Below are 26652 nucleotides of genomic sequence, written 5' to 3'. Positions count from 1 at the left end.
CCACCGCTCCCTCGCTCGCTCGCTCAGCGGGTTCAAGAAAGCAGATTTTGCTGACAGCTCTGGCAAGCAGCCTGGTGACAAACACCCTTGGAATGAGAGGCCTTGCTAATCCTCCGGGCCAAACTCCTGCCAAGTTAGAAGCTGCCGAGTCAAGTCAGGGCCACTCCGAGTGCTGATACACAGCCCCAGGACAAAGTGCTTGTCCTGGGCACAGGGTCACACTTGGTGGTATCTAACAGGCTTAGCGAGGCTGGGGCTGGAGGAAATGGGTGCCAGGGGCATGGCAGGAGAGGGGTTCAGGCTCCAGACCTACTCAGGGCCTTTCTTCTTTCTGTATGTCCCATGGTTCCAGGAGAGGGGAGCAGTGTTGTCTCAACCCAATTCACGGGGGGGGGGGGGGGGGGGAGTGGGGGGGGTAGGACTCTTCAGGGTAGGACTCTTCAGGGTAGAGTGACTAGCCCCAAGCTCTGTGGGTGAAAAGCCCTGATTTGTCTGCATTTCTGATGAGTGATGCTCCCTCCCTCCTCTAGGACAGGTCCCAGACAAGGGTCCTAGGCCTGAGTGAGAGCCGCCGAATAGCATTCTACCCACACCAAACATCCATCGTCATGCTAATCCTAAAGAGTGCAGATATAAAACACTTCTTGCCCATGAAGTGACCTGTAAGCCAACTTTTTGTTTATGTACAGAAGGTATATGTGATGCCCTTTAGGAATCCTGTCTCCTCAGGAGGAGGAGCGTCTGGCTACGTAGAGGTTCCTTACATACGCTGGTGTGAGGGACCACAGTGGCAGGTGTGCTAGCCCGGTGCGTCCGTGGTTGTCTTGGCAAATGTGGTCCCACTTTCTGCAGAAGCTCACTATTCTGGAACCAGAACAGGGAGGAGATGGATGGATGACACCGAGGGAGGGATGGACAGACGGACGGGTGGACAAGGGTGGAGAGCCGACTTTCCTGGGGCTTGTGTGCATGACAGAAGGCTATACTTGTCTCTTTGGATTACCAGCTCTTGTTGAGGTGCCCATTGGGCTGGAGATGTTGGGATCTGAAGACACCCCTCTTTCTTCCTCTGCCGCCTGTGAGGGAGAGGGTGAGGTAGAGGTGAAGTATGCATTTAGGGTCTGGCTGGCTGGTGGCCGAGTCCAGCTGACTTGAGTGACTGACTCAGTGTGAGTGGTCTCATCGCTATGACCTCTTTCTTTTCCTTCTGTAAGACATGAGACAGTGTCCCCTGAGCAGGGCAGGCTGATGATTCAATGTGGTTCTGTTCAGAGAATCCCTAGCCCAGTCAGGATGCAGGGCTGCCCCTAGCTTGCCCTAGAGGTGGGACTAGGCTTCATGCCCCGCCCCCCCCCCCCCCCCCCCCCCCGCCGCCCCGTTGGTACATTTGTCTGTTGCAGAGTGAAGAAGAAAAGTCAGAAGAATCTGATTTTGTTACTGGGCATGCCTGGCAAATGATGCGGCATTTCAGAGCCAATTTTGTTCTTCTGATCTCCGTTCCTTTATTTCTAGAGAATGAGGAGCCTAGTGATTCCACCCTCAGAGCGCTAACGTGAGGATTAAACACAAGCTTTCTGAAAAGCTGGTGGAAGTAAAGGTTCCATCTGGTTACCCCTCGGTTAGTAACAATGATACTCACGGGAGGGAGCCCACCTGCTTGCCCCCAGGACACATTGCATCCATCTTCACACTGGATGGAACAGAGCAGCTCCCCTCCTGCTGTTTACACACCAGGGCTCAGATGGCTCTGCAGATTTACTGCTTACCCTTGTTTCTGCTGACAGCCTGTTACTCAGTGAATAGAGGTGTTGGATAAGAGCCTGGAGATCAAAGGCATCTTTACAGTGGGACTTCCTTTGTATTTATTCTGCAGTCTTGAGAATGAAGACTTCCTGGCACCATGTCTGAGGAAGGCTTGAAGTGTGTGTGTGTGTGTGTGTGTGTGTGTGTGTGTGTGTGTGTGTGTGTAGAGACAGAAACAGGCAGAATGAGTGACCAGGATCCCAGGCTCAGGACACTTAAAAACATTCAAGTCTTAGCAAGCTCTTAGTTCCTGGGGGAACAGAGGACCCATTTCAGTATAATCTCAAGCTAAACCTTTCCTTTTCTTTTGTTCATGCATGTGCAAGCATGTGCGCACACACACACACACACACACACACACACACACACACACACACACACACGGTATGGTGCATATATATGGGAAGGCCAGAGAAGGAAGCATTCATCCTTGCTGTATTATTCTCTGCTCATTCCCCTGAGCTAGGCTGCAGGGCAGCAAGCCCCCTTCCCAGTCCCTCAGTGCTGTGGTTATAGCAGCCACAGGAGCATGCCCAGTTTTGCTGTCCTTGTGCCTTAGATGCTGTGATCTGAAATCATCTCCATGCTGCGCAGCAGGTGTTCTTACCCAGAGAGCCATCTCTCCAGCCCCAGGGTAAACCTTTTCTATCTCTGTCTTTTTCTTTTCTCCCCGCCCCCACCTTTTAACTCCTTTTTCCCCTTCCATATCCTTTCTTTTTATTTAACCTGCATTTCTTCTTTCATTCACTCTTATGTCCCTTCTTTGGGTTCTTCCTCCATCCCATCTTTTGACATCTCCTTGGCTCCCCCTTTTCTTCCTCCTCTTCTAACTTTCTAGCTCCTTGGGTGGTCTTCCCTCGGCAACATGTAGAACAGCTCCCTACAACATAGGTATCCAAGAAAACATGCCTGCTTAAAAATGCTTTTATTCTTCAGAGTTTGAAAAGCAAAGATGCCCATGAGAAGCAATTCGAAAACAAAAATGAGAAAAATCAGTCCCTGTTCCAGTGCTATTTAAAATAATAATAATAATAATGTGTATGGAGATGAATACTATGAGAAAACCCAAAGAGGTTGGATGGGAACTGGGTGGGGCAGAAGCACATGGGAGGATGGGAGGAGACGGTATTGGAGCCAGAACTAAAATAATGCAAAGGAGCAGGCAGGCAATGGAGGGGAAGAATGGAGGTGGGGATGATACCAAGTACCCAGGCCTTGCCTGTGTGAATGCAGAGGGAGGGCTAGTGTGGGGCAGGGGTCTTCAGTGTTGTCACATGTGACAGCGGAATTTTTCTGGAAGCTCTGATACTAGAGGTGACCTGCCTGCGTGTCTGTCTGCTTGCAGAATGTCTTCTGGCAGCTGGATTACACGGTTGGGGCATGGGTGGAAGGACAGAGACTAGCTAGGAGGACAGAGGTTCCAGAGGTTCAGGAGAGGGATGGTGCTGGCCTAGAAACAGGGATGAATCCATGTGTGAGTCAGTCTCTGTGATCACAACATCTACAGTTTTGCATGTGTGGTTATGTATAGATCATTCACCAAGTTCTTTCCAGGTACTATGTATTCTGCTGAACATTTTGCCTGTGTACATTGTCTCGTTCCTTTTCACATATCCCTCCCCCAGGCTGTGTGGCCAACACTCTCAGCTCCTTTTGTAGTCAAGGAAATCAAAACTCAGAAAGAGACCATAAAACTTCTCTGTCTCTCTCCAACTCTCTTTCGTTCTCTCTCTCTTGCTCTCTAACTCTCTCTCCCCATCTCTGTCTCTCTCTCCAATTCTGTCCTTCTCTTTCTCCAACTCTCTCTCCCCATCTCTCTCTCTCTCCAACTCTGTGTCTCTTCATCACTGTATGTCTCTGCCTGTCTGTGTCTCTGTTTGTTTTTCTCTGTCTCTGTGTCTATCTCTGTCTCTCTCTCTCTTTGTGTGTGTCTGTTTCTCTGTGTGTGTGTGTGTGTGTGGTGTGTGTGTGTGTGTGTGTGTGTGTGAGAGAGAGAGAGAGAGAGAGAGAGAGAGAGAGAGAGAGAGAGAGAGAGAGAACAATTATTCCTTTTCCCAAACAGACTTTGATGGGGTGTGGCAGAGCAATTCATCTTGTCCTTCTATTCGCAAGTGTCCTGATGTATATTAGCCAGGTGGCAGAACTGGAATTCGAAAGAACCTAAGCGTGTCTCACTTCCCAGGTCAACGTTACCTCCTTAACCTCTGGCTTAATGTGAAGGAGACCGTAAACATCCCCCATGCAGAGTAGCTTCAGTTCCTGGGTCAGTCGTGTGCTGTCATGAGAGTGCTAACCAGTTGCAAAACCTCAGGAACATACGCAAGTAAGGATTTATTGTTCACTCATCTGCATTTGCTGTGAGTCAGTCAGTGGCTGCTCTGACCTTAGCTGGACCCACGCATCTAGGAAGCAGGTGATTGAGCTGATCCCTGGCCTTTCCAGCGCCCTTCATCTTCCAGCAGGCTTGCCCAGACATGTTTGTGGTGATGGCACACATGCTACTGATAAAGAAATGGGAACCTGCATAGTGCCTTTAGGCCTAGCTGCAGAAACACCAAAGCATTTTCCCATATTCTTTTGGCCAGTGCAAGGCAGGAGACCAGCCTGGATCAGAGAGGCTGGGAAATAGACTGTGCCTGGAATTGCAAAGCCATGTGGAAAAGTTATGGGCAGGAGAGGGATGGGACCTTGGACCACTGGCACATATCTGCACTTGTTAAAGGAAATTGCATCCCCTGCCATCAGAAACCAACTGGCCTGGGCTCGGAGTCTGGGGAGAACCATACTTTTAGGATATGCTCCGGAAGTTTTTATTTAATCTCTGTACATACTGCAAACTCTCCTTATTGATCCTGAAATATCATTATAGTCTCCCAAGGCAATGGGCTTCTTACATTCTAAAGGGATTTCCAGGAACAGGGGTGTGTTGTATTGAAGCAGGCAGGCTATGAACCCCCAATGTTGTTTTCTCCTGAAATCTGGGGGTTGCCAAGAGAATAAAAGATCTTATTTTCTTATCCCATCTGGGATCCAGAAGATCATAACAAGCAAAAGGATCCAAGCTAATGATGGAGAGAAGAGAAGGAGGCAGGAAGAAAGAGCCAAGACCAGGCTCTGGATCACAAGGCTTTTCACCCACCGGATGGAAAGGGGTCCATTTGGCCAATGTAAAAACTACCTTCGCTTTTCTCCGCCTTTCTTGATAGAGGATGACTGCCCTCAGCTTGCTCATGCTCTTGAGGAACAAACACTGAGCGACATGTCTCTGCCTCTTTTGACACGGCTGCTTTAAATCTAACGCCTGTCTGTCTACCGAGCTACCTGAATGTGGAGCACACCAGAGGGGTTGTGGTTGCTGCAACTAATCTTGAGGACTAAGCAATAAATAACGTGATTATTTATTACTTTGATACAGCCATAAATTAAGAACATAAACCAATGACCTGAGCAGACAGGACACAGAGTGCAGCTGTCCCCACTCGTCGATGCCTGCCAGCTAATCAGTTCATTGGACAGGGGCTGCTAAACTCTCACTAAAGAGGAGGAATGAGAAGGTTTCAGCAGGCCTTTGTGGTGGCCAAAGCAGAGACCAACTTTGGGTTTCAGGGTGACTTTGAATCTCTTCCCAGATTTCTTTAGGACCTCTCTTCTACCTTTTCCTCCAGAATCTTTCTTGGCTCCTCTGGAAATGTCATCATGAGGCCTGTAGAAGAGGAAACCCATGCGCAGCAGACAGTAGAATCTACATAGTGGAGGTTGAACCTACATTATTTAAATCAAACCTTAGAGAAACATCAAGTTTGAACATAGAAAATACAGGAGGAAAACAAACAATAACACACAATTATCTTAACATTTTTTAAAGAGGGTGACACATTTGAGGAAATTTAACATTCTTATTTCTGATTAAAAAAAAAAAAAAAAGAACTGCCAATACAATACGGGTGGAACTCCTTAACCATGAGACTAACCCTTCGGTCTCAATGGTTTGAGGAGTCAACAGCATTTTCCATTGACGTCTGTACAGTGGGATCACCCATCTCACCTCAGTCCACCTCATGTTGCAGGTGCAGCTGATGCAGGCAGATTAAACCTCTCCCAAAGGAAGAAGTGGGAATTAGAAGCGTTCAAAACAAGCTGTAACCGGCCCTAGAGGCGGATGGTAAAATTATTCACCAAAAAGTTAAGAAAAGTCAGACTTGCTGAAACTGTGAGAAGCAGGATGGGGAAAGTGGCTGGATGTGAGCCTGGCACCTTAAGACCAGCTCCTTCCTACCTCCCAGCCATAACCAGTGAAGAAATAAGGGAATGAGTAACAACCACCATAGAGCATTTAAAATTAAAAAACACAGCAAAAAAATTGAAAAGCTAAGACTACTGTAAGAACTGAACTAATACATGTTTTTTAAGACTCCCAAAATAAAATTGAGATGTTAAGGATAACTGTTCCTGCAGGGCTCACTGGTGATCTTCACAAAGCTCCTAATGAAGATTTTAAATACAACTCAACAAATGCATTCTGAAACTCACCTAAAAGGATGCAAGTATAGGAGCAACCAGAGACATTTTTTACAAAGGACAATAATGGAGACAGAACTTGTCCTGTCAAACATTAAGCCTTACCATTATCATTTATTAGAGCCAGGCATTGGAAAGCATTAGTGAACATCCTTTTTATGTTGTACATGAAAAGAAATTCTGGGTGATTCGGAATAAACCAGCTACAGTTGTAATAAAGAAAAGTACAGGGTTATATGCAGATATGTGGGCACACTGCGTACATATGTAAGATATACCGTGACAATGGAAAAATCTCTCAGTGGTGAAAAACTATAAGATCATAAACATAGGGGAAAACTGTTATATGTAAACCAGATGAGAAGAGTATATCAATAGTTTATAAAGTTTAATTTAAAATTGAATAAACACTGAGCTCACAAGATGGCTCAGTGGGTAAAGGCACTTGCCACTGAGCCTGATGGCCTGAGTTTGATACCCAAGACTCACATGGGAGAAGGAAAGGATCAACTCCCACATGTTGTCCTGACCTCCACTCTGTGTGCACACATGAGCCCACACAAATATTCACACAGGCTCACCAAATAAATAAAATATAGCAAATGTATTTTAAAATGCATAAAATCTACTTTATCATTTTAAGTCTTTTTGAGAATTTCACATATGTATATTGTGTTTACACTATCATTTCCACTCCTCCCTCTCCTCTCCCCCTCCACTCTGTGCCCTCAGATTCATGACCTCTTACTTAATTTCATATTTATATTTTAAGTCAAGATTCATATATATATATTATTAAGTCAAGACTGAGCACTTGGGAATGGATTGGATAAACTGCTGGGGGCTTGTCCCTGGAGAACACCAATTCTCCCTCTCTCAGCAACCACTAATTACTTGTAGTTCTTCATCTAGAGGTAGGGCCTTTTAAGATTTCCCCATCCACATTGGCATTTTAACTGGTAGTGTCATTGTGTTGGTCTTCTTTAGGCCACTGTTCTGTTGGAATTTTATGAGTGCAGCTTCCCTGTCGTATACAGAAGACACAGTCTCGGAGCAGACTTTCTGGTCCTCTCGTTCTTACGATCTTTCAGCCCCCTCTTCCTCCATGTTCTCAGAGCCATAGGTGTAGGCGCTGCCTTGTAGATGTACCCCTTTGGGTAGGATAAAACTATGAGGGGTACAGAGAAGAAGCTGGTACCCAATAAATGTGTAGGATGATGAGCATGCCTAGTAACCAGAGAAACGAAAACTTGTGCCTCTCAAACTGGCATCATTTTAAAATGAATGTTTAGTTAAAAGAAATTTGGACCCTCCTTTATGCCTGTGTAAGTATGAATAGGATGACATTTTAGGGCAAAATTTGGAAGTACATTCATCACAATATTAAAAAAAAAATGTACTTGGCTTCACGTGAGCAGCCCAATTTCTAGGGATCTCCTGTATTTAAAAAAAAAAAAAAAAAAAAAAAAAAAAACCAAGTCGGGCGGTGGTCGCGCACGCCTTTAATCCCAGCACTTGGGAGGCAGAGCCAGGTGGATCTCTGTGAGTTCGAGGCCAGCCTGGGCTACAGAGTAAAAAAAAAAAAAAAAAAACCACTGAGAAAGCTCATTAGCTGGGGAATTATTGGATAATTATTATATTCAACATTGGTTCTTTAACAACAAAGTAGAGACTTGGGACGGAGCTGGAGGTGGGGTGATAACACCTCGTTAGCACGCAAGAGTCCCTGAGCTTGATGCTTACATAGCAATGCATCATACATTTACTATTTGTATTAATATTTTTATGCCTTAAATATTAAAAAAGCAATATAAGATACATATTCCCACTTGGCTTATACTGTTTATGTGTAAAAGCCAAGGCATAATGGGGTAGGGTGCAGCCCAGTGGTAGGGTGTTTGTCTAGCATGTTGGAAGTCCTGGATTTGATCCCCAATACCAATCCCTGAAGTTTTGAAATGATAACTATTCAAGGTTTTGCATCAAGATATTCATCCCCGGGGTGGTGGTGGTGGGGGGGGTATTGAGAGGGGCTAGAGAGAGAAGAGCCAAGGGAACTGCACATTCACTTTTTTGACATATTTCTGCATTTGAGGTTTTGTGGTGAACGTTTTCGGTAATTTAAAAGTAAAATGTAATGCTTTGCTCTAAGTCAATAATTCCTACATTAGAAATCTGAAAATTCATAAAAGGTAGAAAAATATAACAAAAGCCTTTCTCCCCATGACCCAGTGACTCCTCGGAGTTTTCAAGAAAGGGTAAAACAACTTCAGCAGGAGATAATGTAGCAGACAAGATGGGTAAATAAGATGACAGGAGGGACCTGGCTTTGTCTCTTTGCATCCCTAGCCACTTTCTGCTTGACCCTGGGGCGGCCATTTACTCCTGCTGAGGTCCACTTACATTTTCCCTTTCTGTGGGAAATGCTGACCTGCTCCTCTGGAGAAGAGGGCTACAGAGATAGAATGCTAGAATGTTCTGCCTAAATGGAAAGTGCCACTGTTAGAGTGACCATGGATGCATGTCAGGAGTTCAGTGTCTCGGGGCTGGAGAGATTGCTCAGTGGTTAAGAGCACTAACTGTTCTTCTGGAGGACCCAGGTTCAATTCCCAGCACCCATTAAAAAAAAAAAAAAGAGTTCAGTGTCTCAGAGGACCATCCTCCCCTCCCCCCCCCCAAAAAATAGGATTGCTCTTTGCCAGAGCTGAATGTGGAAGTAGATACCATAACAAGGAGTTGGATGGGCATGAAATAGTTAAAATGCCCTCTGATAGAAAGTGTGTGTGTGTGTGTGTGTGTGTGTGTGTGTGTGTCTGCCCACACATGCATGCTCATGTGTGTAAAGCTTAAAACCATTTAAGATAGTATAATAAACAGAACACTGAAGTCTGAAGGAGGAATTTGAAATAATGGAGAAATTCTATTTGGGACGCAGTAAGAGATGACTCAAAGCCGGCCATGGAGGCTCACGCCTTTAATCTCAGCACTCAGGAGGCAGAGGATCTCTGTGGGTTCAAAGCCAGCCTGTTCTACAGGGTGAGTTCCAGGACAGTCAGGGCTACACAGAGAAACCCTGTCTTGAAAAAACAGGAGCGAAGTGGGGAAGAGGTAGGGAAAGAAGTGGGTAAGATACTGAGTGGATAAAGGCACCAAGGCTGGTAATAATAACCTAAGTTCAGGGACGACATCAATTTAATCCCCAGGACTCACATGATGGAAAAAGAGAACTGACTCCTGCAAATTGTTCTCTGACCTCCACATGCATGCCAACACACACACACACATACACACACACACACACACACACACACACACACACACACACGAATATAATAACAAGAAGCTAGAAGAAGAGAGAACATTAGGTATTATTGTTATTAAGTTCAAAGAGATTTCCTCCATGAAAAATAACATCCCTATTTGATGGAGATGAGGTTCCTTTTTAAGGCAAGGTCAAGAGGCACAAGATGAAACTGCACTATCACCATCCAGTACGGAGCCCTGCAGTCCCTAGTAGCTGGAGCTGTGAGGCAGCTTGGCTAATGAGAAAACCCCATCAGCTGCCAATGCCTCAGGGGCCGGCCGTCTCTTCCTCTCTGGCAAGCAGTACACAGAGCTCAAAGCAGAGCAGGAACCTAGAAGGTCATTTGGGTCATTTCTTTTTCAAGCTCCCTTCCAGGCCTTTTCTGAAACAGGCACACAGGGTTTCGTTTTCACTACAATATAAGCAATGGACTTCTCGCTTTACCCTCGAGTAGGTTTTTAATGAAACGTAAAGATTCCTTCATACACAGGGCCCACCTTTGGCAGTGAAGGAGAAGAGGAGCTGGGCCAAACACAGCCAAGCTGCATCCTCTTATTTATTCCTCCAGCATGAAAGGCGCAATTGTAAAACTCCGATGAAACCAGAAGTTAAGCTTCAGGACTCCCAGCATAAACATTTGGCCTGTTATTAAGTTCACTTTCACCAGCTCGACAAAGAAACACAATCCACCCATTGTTCCACGGATGTTGGTGCAGTTCAGTGGCCTTGTCTGCAGAGGGTTCAAGTTGAAGTTAGGTTGTCTCCATTATGCCCTTTCTGATCTTTTTTTTTTTTTTTTTTTTTTTTTGAAGTACCCCTTTTAAGCGTCTGGAAAGCCGCTGTTAAAGTGTGCCTGGTCTGTCACGACAGCCTTGGATCTGACCTGTATCCACCTGTGCTCCCTTCAGTCCATTCTACTGCAAGTCTTTTTCTAAGCCAGCTATTCATTACTTCTCTCCTCAAAGTCTTCCTGTGACATTCAGAGTCATTTGTTATATTCCCCACAGCTCACCTTGCCTGTGGCCACATCTCTTGTGGCTTTACCTAAACCTATTCTGTCTTCTGGTTCTGAGTTCCAACCACTGAGGACGATTCGTAGCTTCTCAAAAAAAAAAAAAAAAATGCAAACTGGAGGGCTGGGGGACGTAGCACAGTGGTCCAGCCCTTGCCTACAATGCTCAAGGCCCCGGGTTTGATCCCCAGTATATAAAGGAAGGAAGGAAGGAAGGAAGGAATGGTGGGAGGGAAGGAGGGAGAGAGAGAGAAAAGAGAGAAAACAAAGGGGTTGGGGAGATGGCTTAGTTGGTAAATTGCCTGCCACCAAAGCATGAGGACCTGAGTTGAGATCCCTAGACCCCATTTGAACACCCAAAAGGGAGAGGGTATGGAGACAGGTGGAGACCCCTGAAGCTCATTGGCCAGCCAGCTTAACTAAATTTATGAGTTTCAAGTTCAATGAGAGGCACCATCTTGAAAAATAAAGGTGGAGAATGACTGAGAAATGACACCTTGCCTCGCAGGCATACGTGCCAAGTACACATACAACACAACACACACACACACACACACACACACACACACACTGAAACACCTGAAAATTTCTATCTTAACTTTGTGGCCAGAGTACCTATTTGCTGCTTACTATCTGTTCCAAGATGCAGCTGGACCAGGTGTCATCACCAGGATCACCCTCTAACTTCTCTTAGGTTATGTATGCTTTCCTCCACTCTGGCTGTATATGGGATTTACTTCCATCCTTCTACCACGATCCCTTACCCTAACTGGCTAAGTACAGGCCTGTCTCTGTGACTCACCTGGGAAACACCTGGAGTTTCCTACAACTGTATTCCTAAAATCCTGTAACTCTATCCATCACACCATCCAGCAGGCCTGGCATGGATTGATGCTCCCCGTGTGTGTCTTAGAGTTATTATTGCTGTGATGAAACACCATGGTGGTTTTCCTGTGGTTCTGACCTCTCCATAATTCTGCAGTCAACTCAGTTGCACCTTCACAGATAGCCTCTCCTAGGCTCTCTTTGAGGACTCTGATCTATCCACATAGTAGCAAGTCTCAACTTCTCTCCATGAACTCTTCAGTCTTGGGACTTATACTTCAACTGAAGCTGCACATTCACTAGTGGCCTTACTTAGCTTCCCATGAGGCCAACCTTCAGCTGCACTTGACTTCATGCCTTCAAAACCAGTACCACCTGGGAGACTCTTACACATGGCCAAGTTTGGCTGCCAGCATGAGGTCCAACCTTGGCCACCTCTGGAACACAGCTTCTCTGTGCTGACTCCAAGGAAACATTTCTCAGAAGATTTCATCTCAATGATGCTGATCTCTTCTTAATCACCACAAATTTCTTGACCCAGGTACCCACCATCAGTTAGTTTTTCTAGTAAAGCAGAGGTTTCACTTCCGTTGTCTTGATCTCTTGTTAATCACAGCTGATTCTACAGCCCCAGTTGACCAGAACCGCAGCTTCTTAAACTCAAAATATCAAATGGCCCTAATAAAGTCTTTAAGGAACTCAAACTTTCCTCTGAAACTTCACATGCCAGGCCTCCATAATTTATGCTGCACAACATTATCTTCAAAGCTCCCATAGAACAACCCACTGATCTCTGAGCACTGACTGACTTTTCCAGTCCAAAGTACCAAAGTCCTTCCACAATCCTCCCCAAAACAGAATGGCGGGGTCAGTCGCAGGAACATTCCACTCTCTGCTATCAATTTCTGTCTTAGTTAGGATTACTATGTTTGTGATAAAACGCTATAGCCAAAAACAACTTGGAGAGGAAAGGGTTTATTTAGCTTACCCTTCAACATCACAGTCCATCCTGGAAAGATGTCAGGACAGGAACTCAAACAGAACAGGACCCTAGAGGCAGGAGTTGATGCAGAGACCATGGAGGGGTGCTGCTTACTGGCTTGCCCCTTAAGACTTACTCAGCCTGCTTTCTTGTAGCACCCAGGACCACAAGCTTGGGAGTGGCACCATCCACAATGAGCTGGGTCCTCCTACATCAATCATCAATTAAGAAAATGCACCACAGTCTTGCCCCGGGCCAATATGGTGGAGGCATTTTACCAATTGAGGTTCCCTCTCCCCAAAGGACTCTAGCTTGTGTCAAGTTGACATAAAACTAACAGACACAATGATTGTAATAGGAAAAAAAGAATGTGTATTTTTTTTAAACCGTCTTCATCCTGTTTGTGAACAAGTATGCATGTGTCTTTGTTTTGCCTGAGAAGACATGAGTCGATCATGTTCTGACTGCTGTGTCCTCAGAAACACAGTGAAGATAAATAAGGACAGATGGCAGTGGGGCCAGACATCGGTTGGTTAAAGACTCTCAACACGCCTAGAGAATCACTAAGTGGCTGTATCCTGGGTGGACTTAGAAGCGATATAAACGAAAACTCATGTGTTGTTCCAGGCCAGCTGTTACCGGCAAACCGAAATACACCGAGTCCCATTGACCCTGACGCCATCCAGGTCCCTGTCGGGTATGAACCAGACCCAGCAGACCTTGCCCTCTCCAGTATCCCAGGGCAGGAAATGTTTGACCCTCGCAAACGCAAGTTCTCCGAGGAAGAACTGAAGCCACAGCCCATGATTAAGAAAGCTCGCAAAGTCTTCATCCCAGATGATTTGAAGGTAAATTGGAACTGGTAATCAGGCTGTGGGTAGATGGAAAGCAGGATTAGGAGAAATTAAAGGGGTGATTCCAGGAAGGCTGCACACACTTGGAAAGGGAGGGCCTGTGAGTTCTGATTATGTTTGTTGGCATGTGACTTCTTGGCATGGTACTTCCTCTCTAGGAGTTTTCTGAAATATGCTTTCATGTCTTGATACTGATCAGAAATAAGGAGAAGCAGTAAAAGGCTGGAGAGATGTTAAGTCCCCACAGGAAGCAAACTGGCTCCTCTTTACAAGGAATCCCATGAGCCCATGTATCAAGCCCAAATCTTTCAAGGTTGCAAAGGAAAAGAAAAAAAAAAGATGATTGGAAAAGGGAACCTGGGTCTCAGTTTTCTGAGGTGTACCTCCTTTGTTCATTGTTTGTTGATAGTGAGCACTACCATTATTTCCCTGAGTGCCTTGGAGACTAAACAAGTCTGAACTCCCCCCTCCATATTGCCGACTCAGGGCCACCAGGATGGCATCTTGTGGGCAGAGATGGGGGATCCACTGCTATCATTTGTCTGCCATGTAAGGGTCTCTTGATGTTAACTCAGCAGTTAGTTCTGAGTGGGTTTTCTCAACAGTGTTGAAGGGGATGCAGCATTTATCCAGGGAAACAGATTTGCCTGTTTATTCTGATACATTTACCTTAGGATAAGAGATATTCCTGAAATTATGCCAGCACAGAACTATGTGTGATTAGCCGTTGCATAGGGCTTTTTCTGTTCATGCTTCTTTCCAATCATGAAAACAATAAATTATTATATGTATGCAAGGCATTAAGACCAAGCATAATTAGCCCTTTTTGATACCCAATCCTCATTGCCCAACCATAAATATGCTTCATATGTAGAGACACTCCCTAGGAAAATGAGAGTCTGGGACACTGTGTGAACTGATGAAGGTCAGTCTTTCCACCTGTTTGTATCTAGAAAGAACACAGGAGGCAGATGTGCCCAGAAGATCTAAAGAGAGCTGTTATCCTCACATATATCTCACATCTGAGAACTCCTTAATTGCTGCAGAATGGGCAAGTGTCAGGGCTGAAGTCCAAAGTTATCACTTTACACTGGAGGATATAGAGAATCAGAAAGGGGAACTGAGGTGAACTCTACTTTCAGAGTAAGACAGATTCTGGAAAGGTCACTGTAGCATGTTAACCCAGACAAGGGACCCTTGCATAATAAACCAAGAGCTGTCACCCTAAGACAAGACCAAGACCAATCAAAACCAAGACCGTCTATAGGAAAAATCCCAGAAAATCTAAACTTCTCAGGGCTTTGATGGTTATATTGTAAGGGGCCACAGGATTAGGTCCAAGTCGAGTTAAACACCTTATTACAGTTGGATGCCTTCAGGGGTTTTGAGTTCTTAGTCATCTAATTCTCTGTATTTCAGAGTTTTAGCCCTTCACCTAAACCAGGAAGCCTATTCAGCTGAGGCTACTTCTTGACTGGAAGGTGGTTTGACAGGATGCTACTGAGCAGTAGATTGAACTTCTAGCCAAACCTTCACAGAGTCTCCAAGTTTGCATGTTGGAAGAGTGAGCCTACTTAATGGCCCGTGTGCTCTTGGCAGCAAAGAGGCCGTGCTAAACCATCTGTGCTGGAATGATGCGTATTGCTTCTGTCATGGCTCAGCCTGCCCTTTCCACATGGTGGGTAGGGAACTGGCAGGAACCTTCTCTTTCAATGTGCCCTTAGGGGTTTTTTACAATTGCAGGTGAAGCCACCAGGCACAAATCTGGAGCTGCTGAGAAGCAGGAAGAAGAAGTGTTCTTTCACAGAGAGGACAGGGCTGGGGTGGGTGGGAGACAAGGTGCAGGTGGCCTTCAGCACTGGATGACAGAGCAATAGAGTTGGATGGGACCTACCAAGAATGGTTTTCCCCATCAGTGCTTGGATTTCTTCTTTGAAGTTGGCCTGTTGGGCTGGCATAAATACTGAGGGAGAGCTAAACAGGGACATATAGGGGGCTCCTAACTGATCACACACAGTCACATCTATTTCTTACCACTCTTAAGGAGCATTCATTCCCTTGACAGACATCTTTCAGAGATGTAGGCTAAAGTAAGCCAACACCAACACTGTATTTGGGCTCATGGAAATTCTAGTCTGTAGAGAAGAGGGGAGTGTCTTTTAGAAGTGGGTGGGATGAGTAGGTCCCTGCTGTGTGATGGTCCCTGGGTAGCCAGATAGCATCAGCTCCTGGCAGGGACAGGATGGAACGGGGACCCTGTGCCAAGTCTGTCATTCCTGCTAGAGATCCTGCCTCCCTGTCTCCAGGCAGAATGATGAAAGGAGCAAGATGTTTTTTCTAGGTCAGGGCATTCCTTCTTCCATCATTCCCATCTCCTCCATCCTTTCTTACAGCTCTGTTCTCTACTTCCCTCCCACTTAAGAGCTTTCTTCTCCATTCCACACTTCTGCTAGCTCATCTGCACGTGTGGGCAGATGAGCCTGGGAAAAAAAAAAGCACCTTACATGTGATAAGAGGTCTGAACAAAAACCGAGTTAAATCTGAAGAGAATTGAGGAAGAAGAGTTGGTTGTTACACTAAGGTCATTTGGCGACTCCGTGGTCCTTAAAGACATGGTCAGAATTGTCACAGAGTGCCCAATTCATTCTACCACTTCCCAAGGGCTTGCTCTCATGTACAGCCTCACCTTGTGCCCTCATGTTCCCATGTGTAGGTTCTGATCCATTCTGACTCAGCCCTCCATCGGAATGTTCTTGGAAACCATACTCCTGGGCACAATGACAAGTGTGGTGCCTTCCCTGATACCATAAAGGGGTGGAATGGAGGATGACAACAAGTGAGCCAAATGGCCTCCATCAAAGCTGGGTACTTGACTGTTAGGAAGATACCTTTGGTTCCCCTCGCCTATGTGATGTCACTGGGTTACCCAGGACCTCCCAGCCAGTCTCCTTTTCTGCCATTCTCACCAGCTTTGAGAAGCACAAACAACAAATTCTATCAACAGCCACCACATGCCTGTCCCCACTTGCTCATCTAGGTATTCCCCAAAGGGCTGCCTCCTCCCTAAGAAGAATTCTCATATCAGCTATTCTAAAGATCACTTTTTCCTCCTGTGACACATTATGAAATATATAGAAGTCCAGAGACACTTTATGAACAAAGGACAATCTTGTGACCAGCAGACAGGAAGTCCCTTCACACATTTTCCATCTCACACACTGTCTTAGCAAAAGGTACATGTCTGCTGAGGATAATGGACAAGTGTAGGGGCAGACCACTGATCTTGGCCTTCTTTTGCAGCCTTGAGCCCCACCTCTGTGAGTGACTTCTTCAGATACTAACTGTCTCTTGGCATCTTGAGAGAGGGGAGGGACTGGCCTCACCCATTTATTCTAGGTGACATAAAGTATCAGCTTTGCTAAGACAGAGGTATTCGCTGTAGCACGTTGTTGATACAAAAGGAGTTAGAAACTTCCTTTTGGCACCATCTCATGGATGGATTAAGAAGGTCAAAAAGATCCCCCTCTGTCCTCCTAGGAGCTTTTCTTTGTCTTGGTAGAGAGAGCAATGATGGAGGCAGATATGGGAATTCCAGATAGGGTAACTGAAGCCCAGTAAGCAATTACATAGGAAATTAGAATACATTATTTAAATGTTAGCCATTGGTAGGAGTCCACTGAGTAATGAAAGCTAATACATTTTTTTCATTTCTGTTTTCAATTACCAAAGTGTACATGCCCCTTATGTGACATTCTGATAGCTCAGGATATATAAACTGAAAGGGTGAGAGATCTTCCTTTTGTCTGTTGCCTCACTGGTTCGGTCATTCTTATTAGAGGCACCTATATTGGCCACTGTAAAGCCATCTGGGCCTCCCACTACTAGTATAGTTTTAATAGAACTGTGATAAACATGCATGTTCTCCAGCAGGTTGCTGTAATTTCTACACACATCATAGTGTATCGCACACATCTGTGCAGTATCCCCCCACAACAGGTCTTTATTTTTAACAACTGTAGAATATCCCTTTGTGTGACTCTATGATAATGTAGTTATCGACTCTACTAGAGATGATTAGTTATTCTCATTTTTAGCTTTTACAAACAATCCTATAATAAACAATTGCACCTGTGTCTGCATACGTGGAGAATGTGAGATGAAATCATAGAGGTGGAGTTGCTACATCAACAGTGTATTCATGAAGATATATTTTAGAGATTTTTAGCATGATATGGTGCTAAGTGGTCAATGATAGGAGGATGAGGAGTTCAAGGCCACCCTTAGCTACATAGTGAGTTCAAGACTAGCCTTGGCTATGTAAGACCTGATCATAAGGGGGCAGTGGGGGGGGGGGGAGGTAATTTGTTAGTTAAAAAACAAAAATTATGTATGTATACTACTGAGAAATATCACCATATTGCCTTACAGGAACAGGGTCCCAACTTATAGAAAAGCCTACATGTAGCCGGGCGGTGGTGGCACACGCCTTTAATCCCAGCACTTGGGAGGCACAGCCAGGCGGATCTCTGTGAGTTCGAGGCCAGCCTGGGCTACCAAGTGAGTCCCAGGAAAGGCGCAAAGCTACACATAGAAACCCTGTCTCGAAAAACCAAAAAAAAAAAAAAAAAAAAAAAAAAAAAAAGAAAAGCCTACATGTGTATTCACGGAAGAAAAAAATAAGTTAAAAAGAAAAAGAAAACCTTTCAACCAAGAGAGTGAAGAAAATTGGAATGGAATTTAGGGTGTGTGGTGAGCTTCCAGCTTTCAGTCGAGCTCTGATCTCTGCTTTACTGGGCACACTACTGCGTTGGGCAAAGCCTGTTGTGACAGGTCGGTCCTTTCTCTAGGAAGGAAGCCATGGCTGGCAAGACCATGCCCTCAGCCATGTAGACGCTGTAAAGGAAGGAGACAGGAATTAAGAGAGCCAGGCTGGTGTCCCAGCACACCCCTGGCTGACACCCAGTGTGTGCGGCTGAAACCTAATACCTTGTTTCTTTTTTCCTTCTGTAACTAATGAGCAGGATGACAAGTACTGGGCGAGGCGCAGAAAGAACAATATGGCGGCCAAGCGCTCCCGGGATGCCCGGCGGCTGAAGGAGAACCAGATTGCCATCCGGGCCTCGTTCCTGGAGAAGGAGAACTCAGCCCTCCGCCAGGAGGTGGCTGATTTAAGGAAGGAGCTGGGCAAATGCAAGAACATACTTGCCAAGTACGAGGCCAGGCACGGGCCCCTGTAGGATGGCATTTTTGTGGGCTGGCTTTTGACTAGATGGACAGCTTGTTTCCTGTCTGGTAGCACCACACCCAAAACCAACCTTTCCGACATCAGCACTTTACCAGAGGCATAAACGCAAACTGACTCATACTTCGGTGTGCATCTGTGTGTATGTGTGTGTGTGTGTGTGTGTGTGTGTGTGTGTGTGTGTACACGTGCTTATGGTCCCATGTGTGCTCAGCAGTGTGCATGTGTGCGTGTGTGTATGTGCGTGTATTCCTTCACATTTGCCATTTAAAGATAGTCCTCTTGTTGTCTTTTAGTTCCGAACAAGAAAGGTGCCATGTTTTTATTAGACTCTGGAGACTCCTGTGGGGTTTCCTCCCCTCCCTTCTCCACTCCTGCCTCTTTCCACCTTGCTTCATGTTCCAGCGAACTCACTTTTCCAGGGGCTGCGTGGCTATAGGAAGTGGGGGCCCCTGGTAAAGCAGTGGATCTCAGTTATCTAGAACATAAGCTCTTGTTTCTGTTTCAGCCACGAGTTACCATGCTAAAAAGGTGCACAGCATACCCTAGCACTACGCTGCAGCTGAATTCCTTAGGTTGCCCCCCTCCCTACCCACCCCCACCTCTTTCTCTCCTACCCTTTCTCGTTTTCCTTTCAGTTTTGGTGATCATTGTCTTCAAATTTAAAGTGCTGTTTAGATTTAGTAGATCCCATATTTACTTACTGCTACCTACTAAGTTTCCTTTTAATTCTACCAACCCCAGATAAGTAAGTACCATTATAGAACACAGAGTGTGTTTTGCACTGTCTGTACCTAAAGCAATAATCCTAGTGTACGCTAGAGCATGCTGCCTGAGTATTACTAGTGGACGTAGGAAATTTTCCCTACCTAGGAATTTCACTGTCTTTAAAAAAAAAAAAAATCAAAATTAAAGTAATGCATTTGCGCATGACCAGAATATTCTCAGGACAGGGAAGCAGAGGGCAATGGGAGGCCTAAGAATGAGGGGTTGATTTATCAGTATGTAAGCCAAAAATAATAATAATAATGCATCTTGGAGAAGCCTTTGCCATGGATGTGCTTCGTTTTGCTATCCCCCTTCTCCCACACCCAGCTCATTCCCACTTTTCTAGTTAACAAGTCCCTCTTGATATTCAAAACGATGGAATTACTTAAGATTCAGTTCACCCACTTGTTTTGTAATGTATATTTCGGGGAGGATATTTTGCTGTTTTTAGAAATCAGTTAATTAAGTTAAAGGGTTGATGTTTTGGAAAGCCCCCTTCCCCCTGTGGTGTCCTTTTTGAATGCCTCACAGATCAATGATTCTGGAACCTGTGTTTCTTATCCTCTGTTTGCTTTTGAACATATGTGCGCCTGTCAAGTGGACTTCTGAAAAAATGAATGTAAAAGACACTGGTGTATCTCAGAAGGGGATGGTGTTGTCACAAACTGTGGTTTATCCAATCAATTTAAATGTTTACTATAGACCAAAAGGAGAGATTATTAAATTGTTTAATGTTTATACAGAGTAATAATAGGAAGTTCTTTTTTTGTACAGTATTTTTCAGATATAAATACTGACAATGTATTTTGGAAGACATATATTATATATAGAAAAGAGAAAAAAAGGAAAACTATTCCATGTTTTAAAATTATATAGCAAAGATATATATTCACCAATGCTGTTCAGAGGAGTGCTTGGGGGTTTTTGAAGTCTTTAATATTTTAAACCTATTACTGACACATCAGCATGTTTTCTGCTTAAAATTAAAATTTTATGACAATATTGAGGCTTGCTGTGACGAATCCTGCTCCAACGCTTTCTTGTTTCTTATTAGGTCTCAGAAGGAAGTCAGTTAACGTCACCCAAAAGCACAAAATGGGTTTTAGTCAAATATTTATTGGATGATACAGTGTTTTTTAGGAAAAGCATCTGCCACATAAATGTTCACTTCAGAATTCTGAGTTGCTGGATTGGAGTGTTGTTGCCAGAGCCCCAAGTGCTTTGGTTCTCTTTTGGCCTGTGCATTTCAGGCAATGCAAGGTTGACCTCGGTGCTATGTGTATGGCTTATGATTTGATAGATGTTTTGACTATGAAGATGGTTGTTCTTTTGTTTCACTGAGTTGTATAATGTCAAGAGAGTCTGCTGCTGTTTCAAAGGCACATTTTGTGCTTGATTAAAATCCCCTTTCATCCATGGATGTTTTCCAGTTTCCTTGCCTCCACAGTATCTGAATTCTCTGCAGATCTGGTGATGCCCTTCTCTTTCCATCAGCCACTCTTCTGTCTAGTGTCAGAGTTCTGGAACATGAGACCTTTAGGATTTAGTCCCAGGTACCTGTTTTGTTCCAAGCCACAGAGAATGGCAGAAGATGAGAGAATACGAGACTTGCAATACATTTTCCAAGTAAATTACTAATAAAAATACTTCGACAGCCTCACATAGAACTGAATAAGAGATGATTCAGTAATAGCCATGAGATGACAAAGAGTTGGTCTTTTTGAAGATAAAGAGGCTGATTGCAGAACTGCTCAATGACAGTATTCATCAGAGCAAAGATGAATATATTTAAACTTAAGTAGAGAAGTGTTGAAGTATTGTACTATAGACCATCCAGATTCAAATGGGACTGTTAAGTGGTAACTGACAGAAGAGCATGCCTGGTCTTTCTTGGAATTGTTTGTACCAAATGAACCTTACAAATGTTTTCTGCAGAAGACATAAAAAGATCATAATAAAGCTTATTCTTTTGTATGCCAGGGAAGGTTTTAGGAACTTACCTCATTCAAAACAAAACAAAACACCACCACTTTGGAGTCTCCACAGGTGCCTTATATATAGGTCATTATCACCCCCTCCTTCCCCTGGCAGACTTCTGTCTGTCTGGAGACATTAAAACAATGATGCTCAGTATCCCAAGAAGCTAGGGCCCAGGGTCAGATGATTACAGCAGATCACAGCCATTAGGAAAGTCCTGTTTTCAACAGTCACCATTTCAACCTAGGCATCTTTCAATGATTATTTGGCCATTAAAAATGCATCCAAGCTGTAGCATGCTATGTGATCTAGACATAATTTGGAATGAACAGTATAGCACTTCCTTACCAGGTCATGTCATCTCATTTTTTCAACTATTTTCAAAGAAAGTAAAAAGCAAAAAACAAACAAAAACGAATCAGTGTGTCCCTCTGCTCATGCTACCTTGAAGGAATGGGAGGGCTATAAATAAAAGTCTCGACTCTAGAGGAAGTGATACTTTGGACCATTCACAAACCACATCAGGCATGGCTGAGCTAGGTCTTTGTCTGTAAATATAACAGGCCTTTAAAGAACCATCCCTTGAAGCAGAAGGACCCTGTGTCTGAGAAAGTCACAATGGAATTCAGTCACTGGCTGAGTGGGAACTAGATTAGAGAACCCAGAGGTTCCTTCTAACCCATTATCTTACTGTGGGAACTTACATTAATTCTAAATATACCTTTGAAAGGGCTGTAGCCTTGTTTTGGGGAGAGCTGTGGAGGGTGGCGGGGTGGGGTGGGGGGACAAAGTTGTAGATGGCAACTTCTCTCCTGCCCAAGGGTGAAGTGATTAACATTGTACAACATACAAGTTAGATGTTGATGTTTCTAAGAGTTCATCTGTTTGTCCCTGTTGTTCCTTTGAGGAAAAACTGAAACTTTGTCAGAGTTAAATATGAGGTCCGCAAGCAGGTGGCCTACTGGACTGTGTGTGGCCTGTCTCCATGGGCCAGGATTTAACTTGGAGGTCGGTCCCCAGCAGGTGACTGAGCTGAGGTGTGATGCCTTCCCTCTGGTAGATACCTTCCACTCTGGCTCTGAAGGTGCTTGTTTCCTGCTGAGGGCTCCTCAGGACATCCCTCTGGTGAAGCCAAATTCAACTCCAGATGTTTGGTAAAATCAGTGTCATTAACAAATGAACAAAACCATAGGTCTTGACGGATTAAAGTTTTAGTAACTACAGCCAATGCATTTTGCCACAATGTACGCAAGGCGATGTGTGTTTGTGTGTGGATATTTAAGTGGAGACATAAAATCTGTAAATTTTTTAGCACCTCACCAGATGTAACAATTAGCTATTATCCTTCCGGCAACACCACAAAGATCGCATCTGTTAAACAGGTTCAAGTTAGCTGGAGGTTAGTGTAATTGTACACCATGACGTAGGTGGTATTTATGCTGTCAAGTCCAAAACTTTATTTGTTCTTCTAAATGTTTAATAAACTGATTTTTTTCCCTTTTTTCATGTACTTTTTTTGAACAGCCGACTAGCAGCTGATTGTTTCAGTCAACGTAACCGATAGTTCATTTGCGGAGATTTGAAGAGATGTTAATTGTACTATTAGTAATAAAGTATCATTTATGGATGGCTTATGTACCAAATACTGCACTATACACATGGAAGATGTAAGTTCCAAAATAACCAATGAAGTAACAATTGTTACAAAAGAGGCCATGACAGTGTAGGCAAGTTAAGAAACTTACATAAGGAGATGGAGAGCGGGCTCAGTGCTTAAGAGCTGTGGCTGCTTTTCCAGAGGACCCAGGTTCAATTTCCTACACCCACATGGCAGCTCACGACCACCTATAACTCCAGTTCCAGGAGATCTGATACCTTCTTCTGGCCTTTGTGGGTGCAGACGTTTATACAGGCAAAACTTACCCGTACACATAAAATAAAAATTTAAAAACAAAAATAAAACCGAAACATTCTCAAAGTGATAAGCATAATAGCTACAGAAATGAGTACTGATCTGCTGACTAGGTACCATATACAGGGAGATCACAAAAGCTCGTCTGGGTCTGTGTTCTTGTTGGGTAAACAAAATCACACAGGGACATATTATAGCGGCACAGACCAAGCAATTATGAAGCTAGTTTGAGTTGGGGCCCAGAAATCGGGATTTTTTTTTTTTAGTGCCCCCAGCTAATTGCCACATATGATCAAGCGTAGTTGACCTTCCAGATCTGAAGGGCTTGGTTCAGGACCCTCGATGGTGACTGAAATCTGTGATGCGCAAGTCCTTTATATAATACGGTGCGGTGTTTGCATGTAGCCTGTATTTATACCCTCCAACTGATGCTGAAATTCACCTCTGTGGTACCTATGCCTACTACAATGTAAACGTTATATAAGAGGATGTATTTATAGGGAATGATGAAGAGGGGAAAAGTCTGTGCATGTGCAGTGTAGATGCAACCATCCCAAGCCCACTACACAGCATAGAAGAGCAGTATCCAGGTTGAGCCTTGCTCAAGTACTCTCTTAGACATCAGTTTTCAGGAAAGGAAAGCATATATACATGTGGCGGGAATGCTTTTAAACTTTGCCTGTGTGCATGTGTTTCTTGGGAATACTTTGTCTTCTACCAGGTGCGTCAGTTTGACAGTTAGCTAATCCCTGTGCACACTCAAAGTTTGCCAAGTCCTCCTCGAAATGATGAAGAGGTGCTAAAGAGACCAGCGCAGTAGTGAAAGACAGGCTTATAAAGGCCTTTGTGTTCCTTCGACGTCCTCAGACTTCCCAGGTCTTGACCTTCCCAGTGCCTCATTGTTCAAATTCCCTTAAAATCAATAGCCCTAGAATTACCCTCTCCAACTCCACCCTTTAAAGGGCTAATCTGAGAGGAGTTCAGTTCCTTATAACCAGTTCTTCCCAGCTGGTAACTTTATAGTTAATATTTCTGAATTGGCGTATTGATGTTATTTGAATATCATTTACATTACACCATCAGATTTTACACACACACACACACACACACACACACACACACACACACACATCACTTGTCAAATATATAATACCCAGCAAATATGAGTTGCTCCCCCATACTGCCCAGTCCCCTCTCCTTTTCTTTGGACATTCCAAATGATAGATAAGAAGCCTCTAGAATTAACTGGCTCAGGATTAGTGTCCTCTGTCTGGCCTTTGAGAATCAAATGAGTACCAGGAGGGGCGTAAAGAAACAAAGAGCCCATTTAGCCATTTCTCCCTCAGGCTAGAGTCACATGCAAGGTTTCTCTCTTAAATGTATTAGAGGACAGGAAGTGGATTAATGGTCCGGCCATCTCTGTATATCCGTTATGATCCCTATATCTGTCATGTCCACCCATCACAGACTCATGGATTGATGTGTGGTCACCAGCTGCTGAAGCTATGCTTGGAGGTTTCAAAAAATCTCCGGGAGCTGGGACCTAGAGGGAAGACGTAAGTCACTGGGATGGATGCTTAGAGGTACTGTTTCTCGCCTTCCTCCCCCAACCCCTGTCCTTCCTGTCTGAGGTGAACTCCTCTCTCTGCTGCACATTTCTGCAGCCATATTGTTTTGCCAAGCACAAGGACCAAGTGACCACGGGCCAGATGCTCGGCAACCATCAAGCAAAATAATTGCTACCTTCTTTATATCTGTTGTCTATCTGGTCATCTCAGTGAGAAAAGTAATACACCTCTGTGATGGTTAATGTCAACTGTCAACTTCATGACACATAGAATTATCTGGGAGATGAGTCTCTGGGCACACCTTTGAGGGAGTACCTTAGTTAGGTTAATGGAGGTGGGAAGACCCACCCGCCCACCATAGTGGCACCATTCCATGGGATGGGATCCTGGACTATGAGCTGAGCAGGCATTCATCACTCTCCATTTTTGACTATGGATGTAACGTGGCCAGTGGCTTCAAGTTCCTGTGACTGTCCTGCTAGGATAGACCAAACCCTGGTGGTAATAATAAACTCTTCCTGCCTAAGTTGCTATTGTCTGAATATTTTATCACAATAACTCGAAAAGGGACAAAGACAGCCTCCTAACAGTCATCACCCTCCACCCCCAAGATAAAGCAGTAGTGTAAGTACTGTGGGCTTCTCTCCCAAAGGCACCCCAATTTTGTATATGCACAAGCAAAAAGAGTGCTTTTTTGGCTAACATAGTTTTGTTTCAGCTCTGTAACCTCTCCACTCAGAGTGCAGCCCCCAAGCCTCTTCTAGGAAGAACCCCCAAACCACTACTGAAAATGAAAACTACAGATACAAAAGATGTCTGTGCCCTAGAGTTGAACCTGCAGTCACCAGCCAATTAGAAACTGTGCAGTTTTCCTTGGAAGTAGGCTGGGTGGACTTCTAGCGTGAGTCACAAGGCACAGATGCAATCCAGTTTCCTTCCCCAGAAATCAGTTGTCTTTTTGTTGAGATCTTTTCAGGATCTCACGTCTTGGAAAGGGGAAAGAGGAAAGAGGGGAAGTGGGTCTTCCCATGAACTTCTTCGAGGAAGCAGCCGTGGAGAAGGGAGCAGGGAGGTGGCCTGCTCCCTTCCCTGTGATGAGGATCCCACCATGTCTGAATATCACTGCCTAAGATGAACAACATTCTCTCACCTGGTTTTCAACACAGCCCTTTCAGGAACTCTGGGAGGTATTCAGGGCTGAACACACAAAGAAACAGATTTCACGATGGCAAGCCTCACCCAAAGGTCTGAGAAGTGGGACAGCCCTCTGTGGCAAGGCCAGCTGACATCTCTTTATTCCTAAGGGGGTGCATTCTGACCCAGCCTCCTTCCCTGTGGGTCTGGGCAGGGGTGGCGGGGGAGGAGAGGGAAGGTCACGTGTCATTCTCAGTCCTATGCACACGCACTCAAATGTCCTCAGCCATAACTAAATAATCTTGAATAAATTTAAGAAAATGAATGCCGGAAGCAGTTTGTTGAGTCCCTAGCCTGCACCCCAGTGCTTTTCCACCCACTACCCCTGAAATGGAAGGTTCTGATTTGCAAAGGAGATGACAGTTTGGGGCTGACTCCATCTGAGACAGGGCTGCCTTCTCCAAAATGAACCTCCTTCACCTGGAATCTAGTTCTCCCTAATTTTTTCGGTTCAGAACGTTGCCGTTAAAATGGGTGTTCTTTGACAAAGCTTCCTGGCAATGCCTCGCCCTGTCTGCAGCTGCCTACCTCTTAACCGGGCAGCACTGTAGAACCCTGTGATCCTTCTTTCAGGTCGCCTTCTCCCACAGCTACAGACAGGAGTGGAGACACAGAGGAGACTCATGAAAGAACTCTTAGAAGACCAAAGGCTTTTCGTTCTTTTGAATGAAGACGACACTTAGAAGTAGGGGG

At 44.7% G+C, this 26652-nt stretch overlaps 1 protein-coding gene across 3 annotated transcripts in view; it reads left to right on the top strand.

Moving 5' to 3' along the window:
- Nucleotides 1–23404, top strand: part of Hlf (HLF transcription factor, PAR bZIP family member) — a 58454-nt gene extending 35050 nt beyond the window's left edge. For 2 of the 3 annotated variants that reach the window (XM_059271508.1, XM_059271510.1), the window contains exons 3-4: nt 13072–13292; nt 18317–23404. In XM_059271508.1, coding sequence (XP_059127491.1) covers nt 13072–13292; nt 18317–18535 — 440 coding nt within the window. In that variant the 3' untranslated portion in view covers nt 18536–23404. The remainder of the gene's footprint in view (nt 1–13071; nt 13293–18316) is intronic. The other variant, XM_059271509.1, reaches the window with a different exon arrangement.
- Nucleotides 23405–26652: the final 3248 nt, after the last annotated feature.

The sequence above is a fragment of the Peromyscus eremicus genome, chromosome 8a, assembly GCF_949786415.1.
Source record: "Peromyscus eremicus chromosome 8a, PerEre_H2_v1, whole genome shotgun sequence".
NCBI classification, from domain to species: domain Eukaryota; kingdom Metazoa; phylum Chordata; class Mammalia; order Rodentia; family Cricetidae; genus Peromyscus; species Peromyscus eremicus.
The sequence above is the reverse complement of the archived record's forward strand: the minus strand, read 5'-3'. Positions and strand labels throughout refer to the sequence as shown.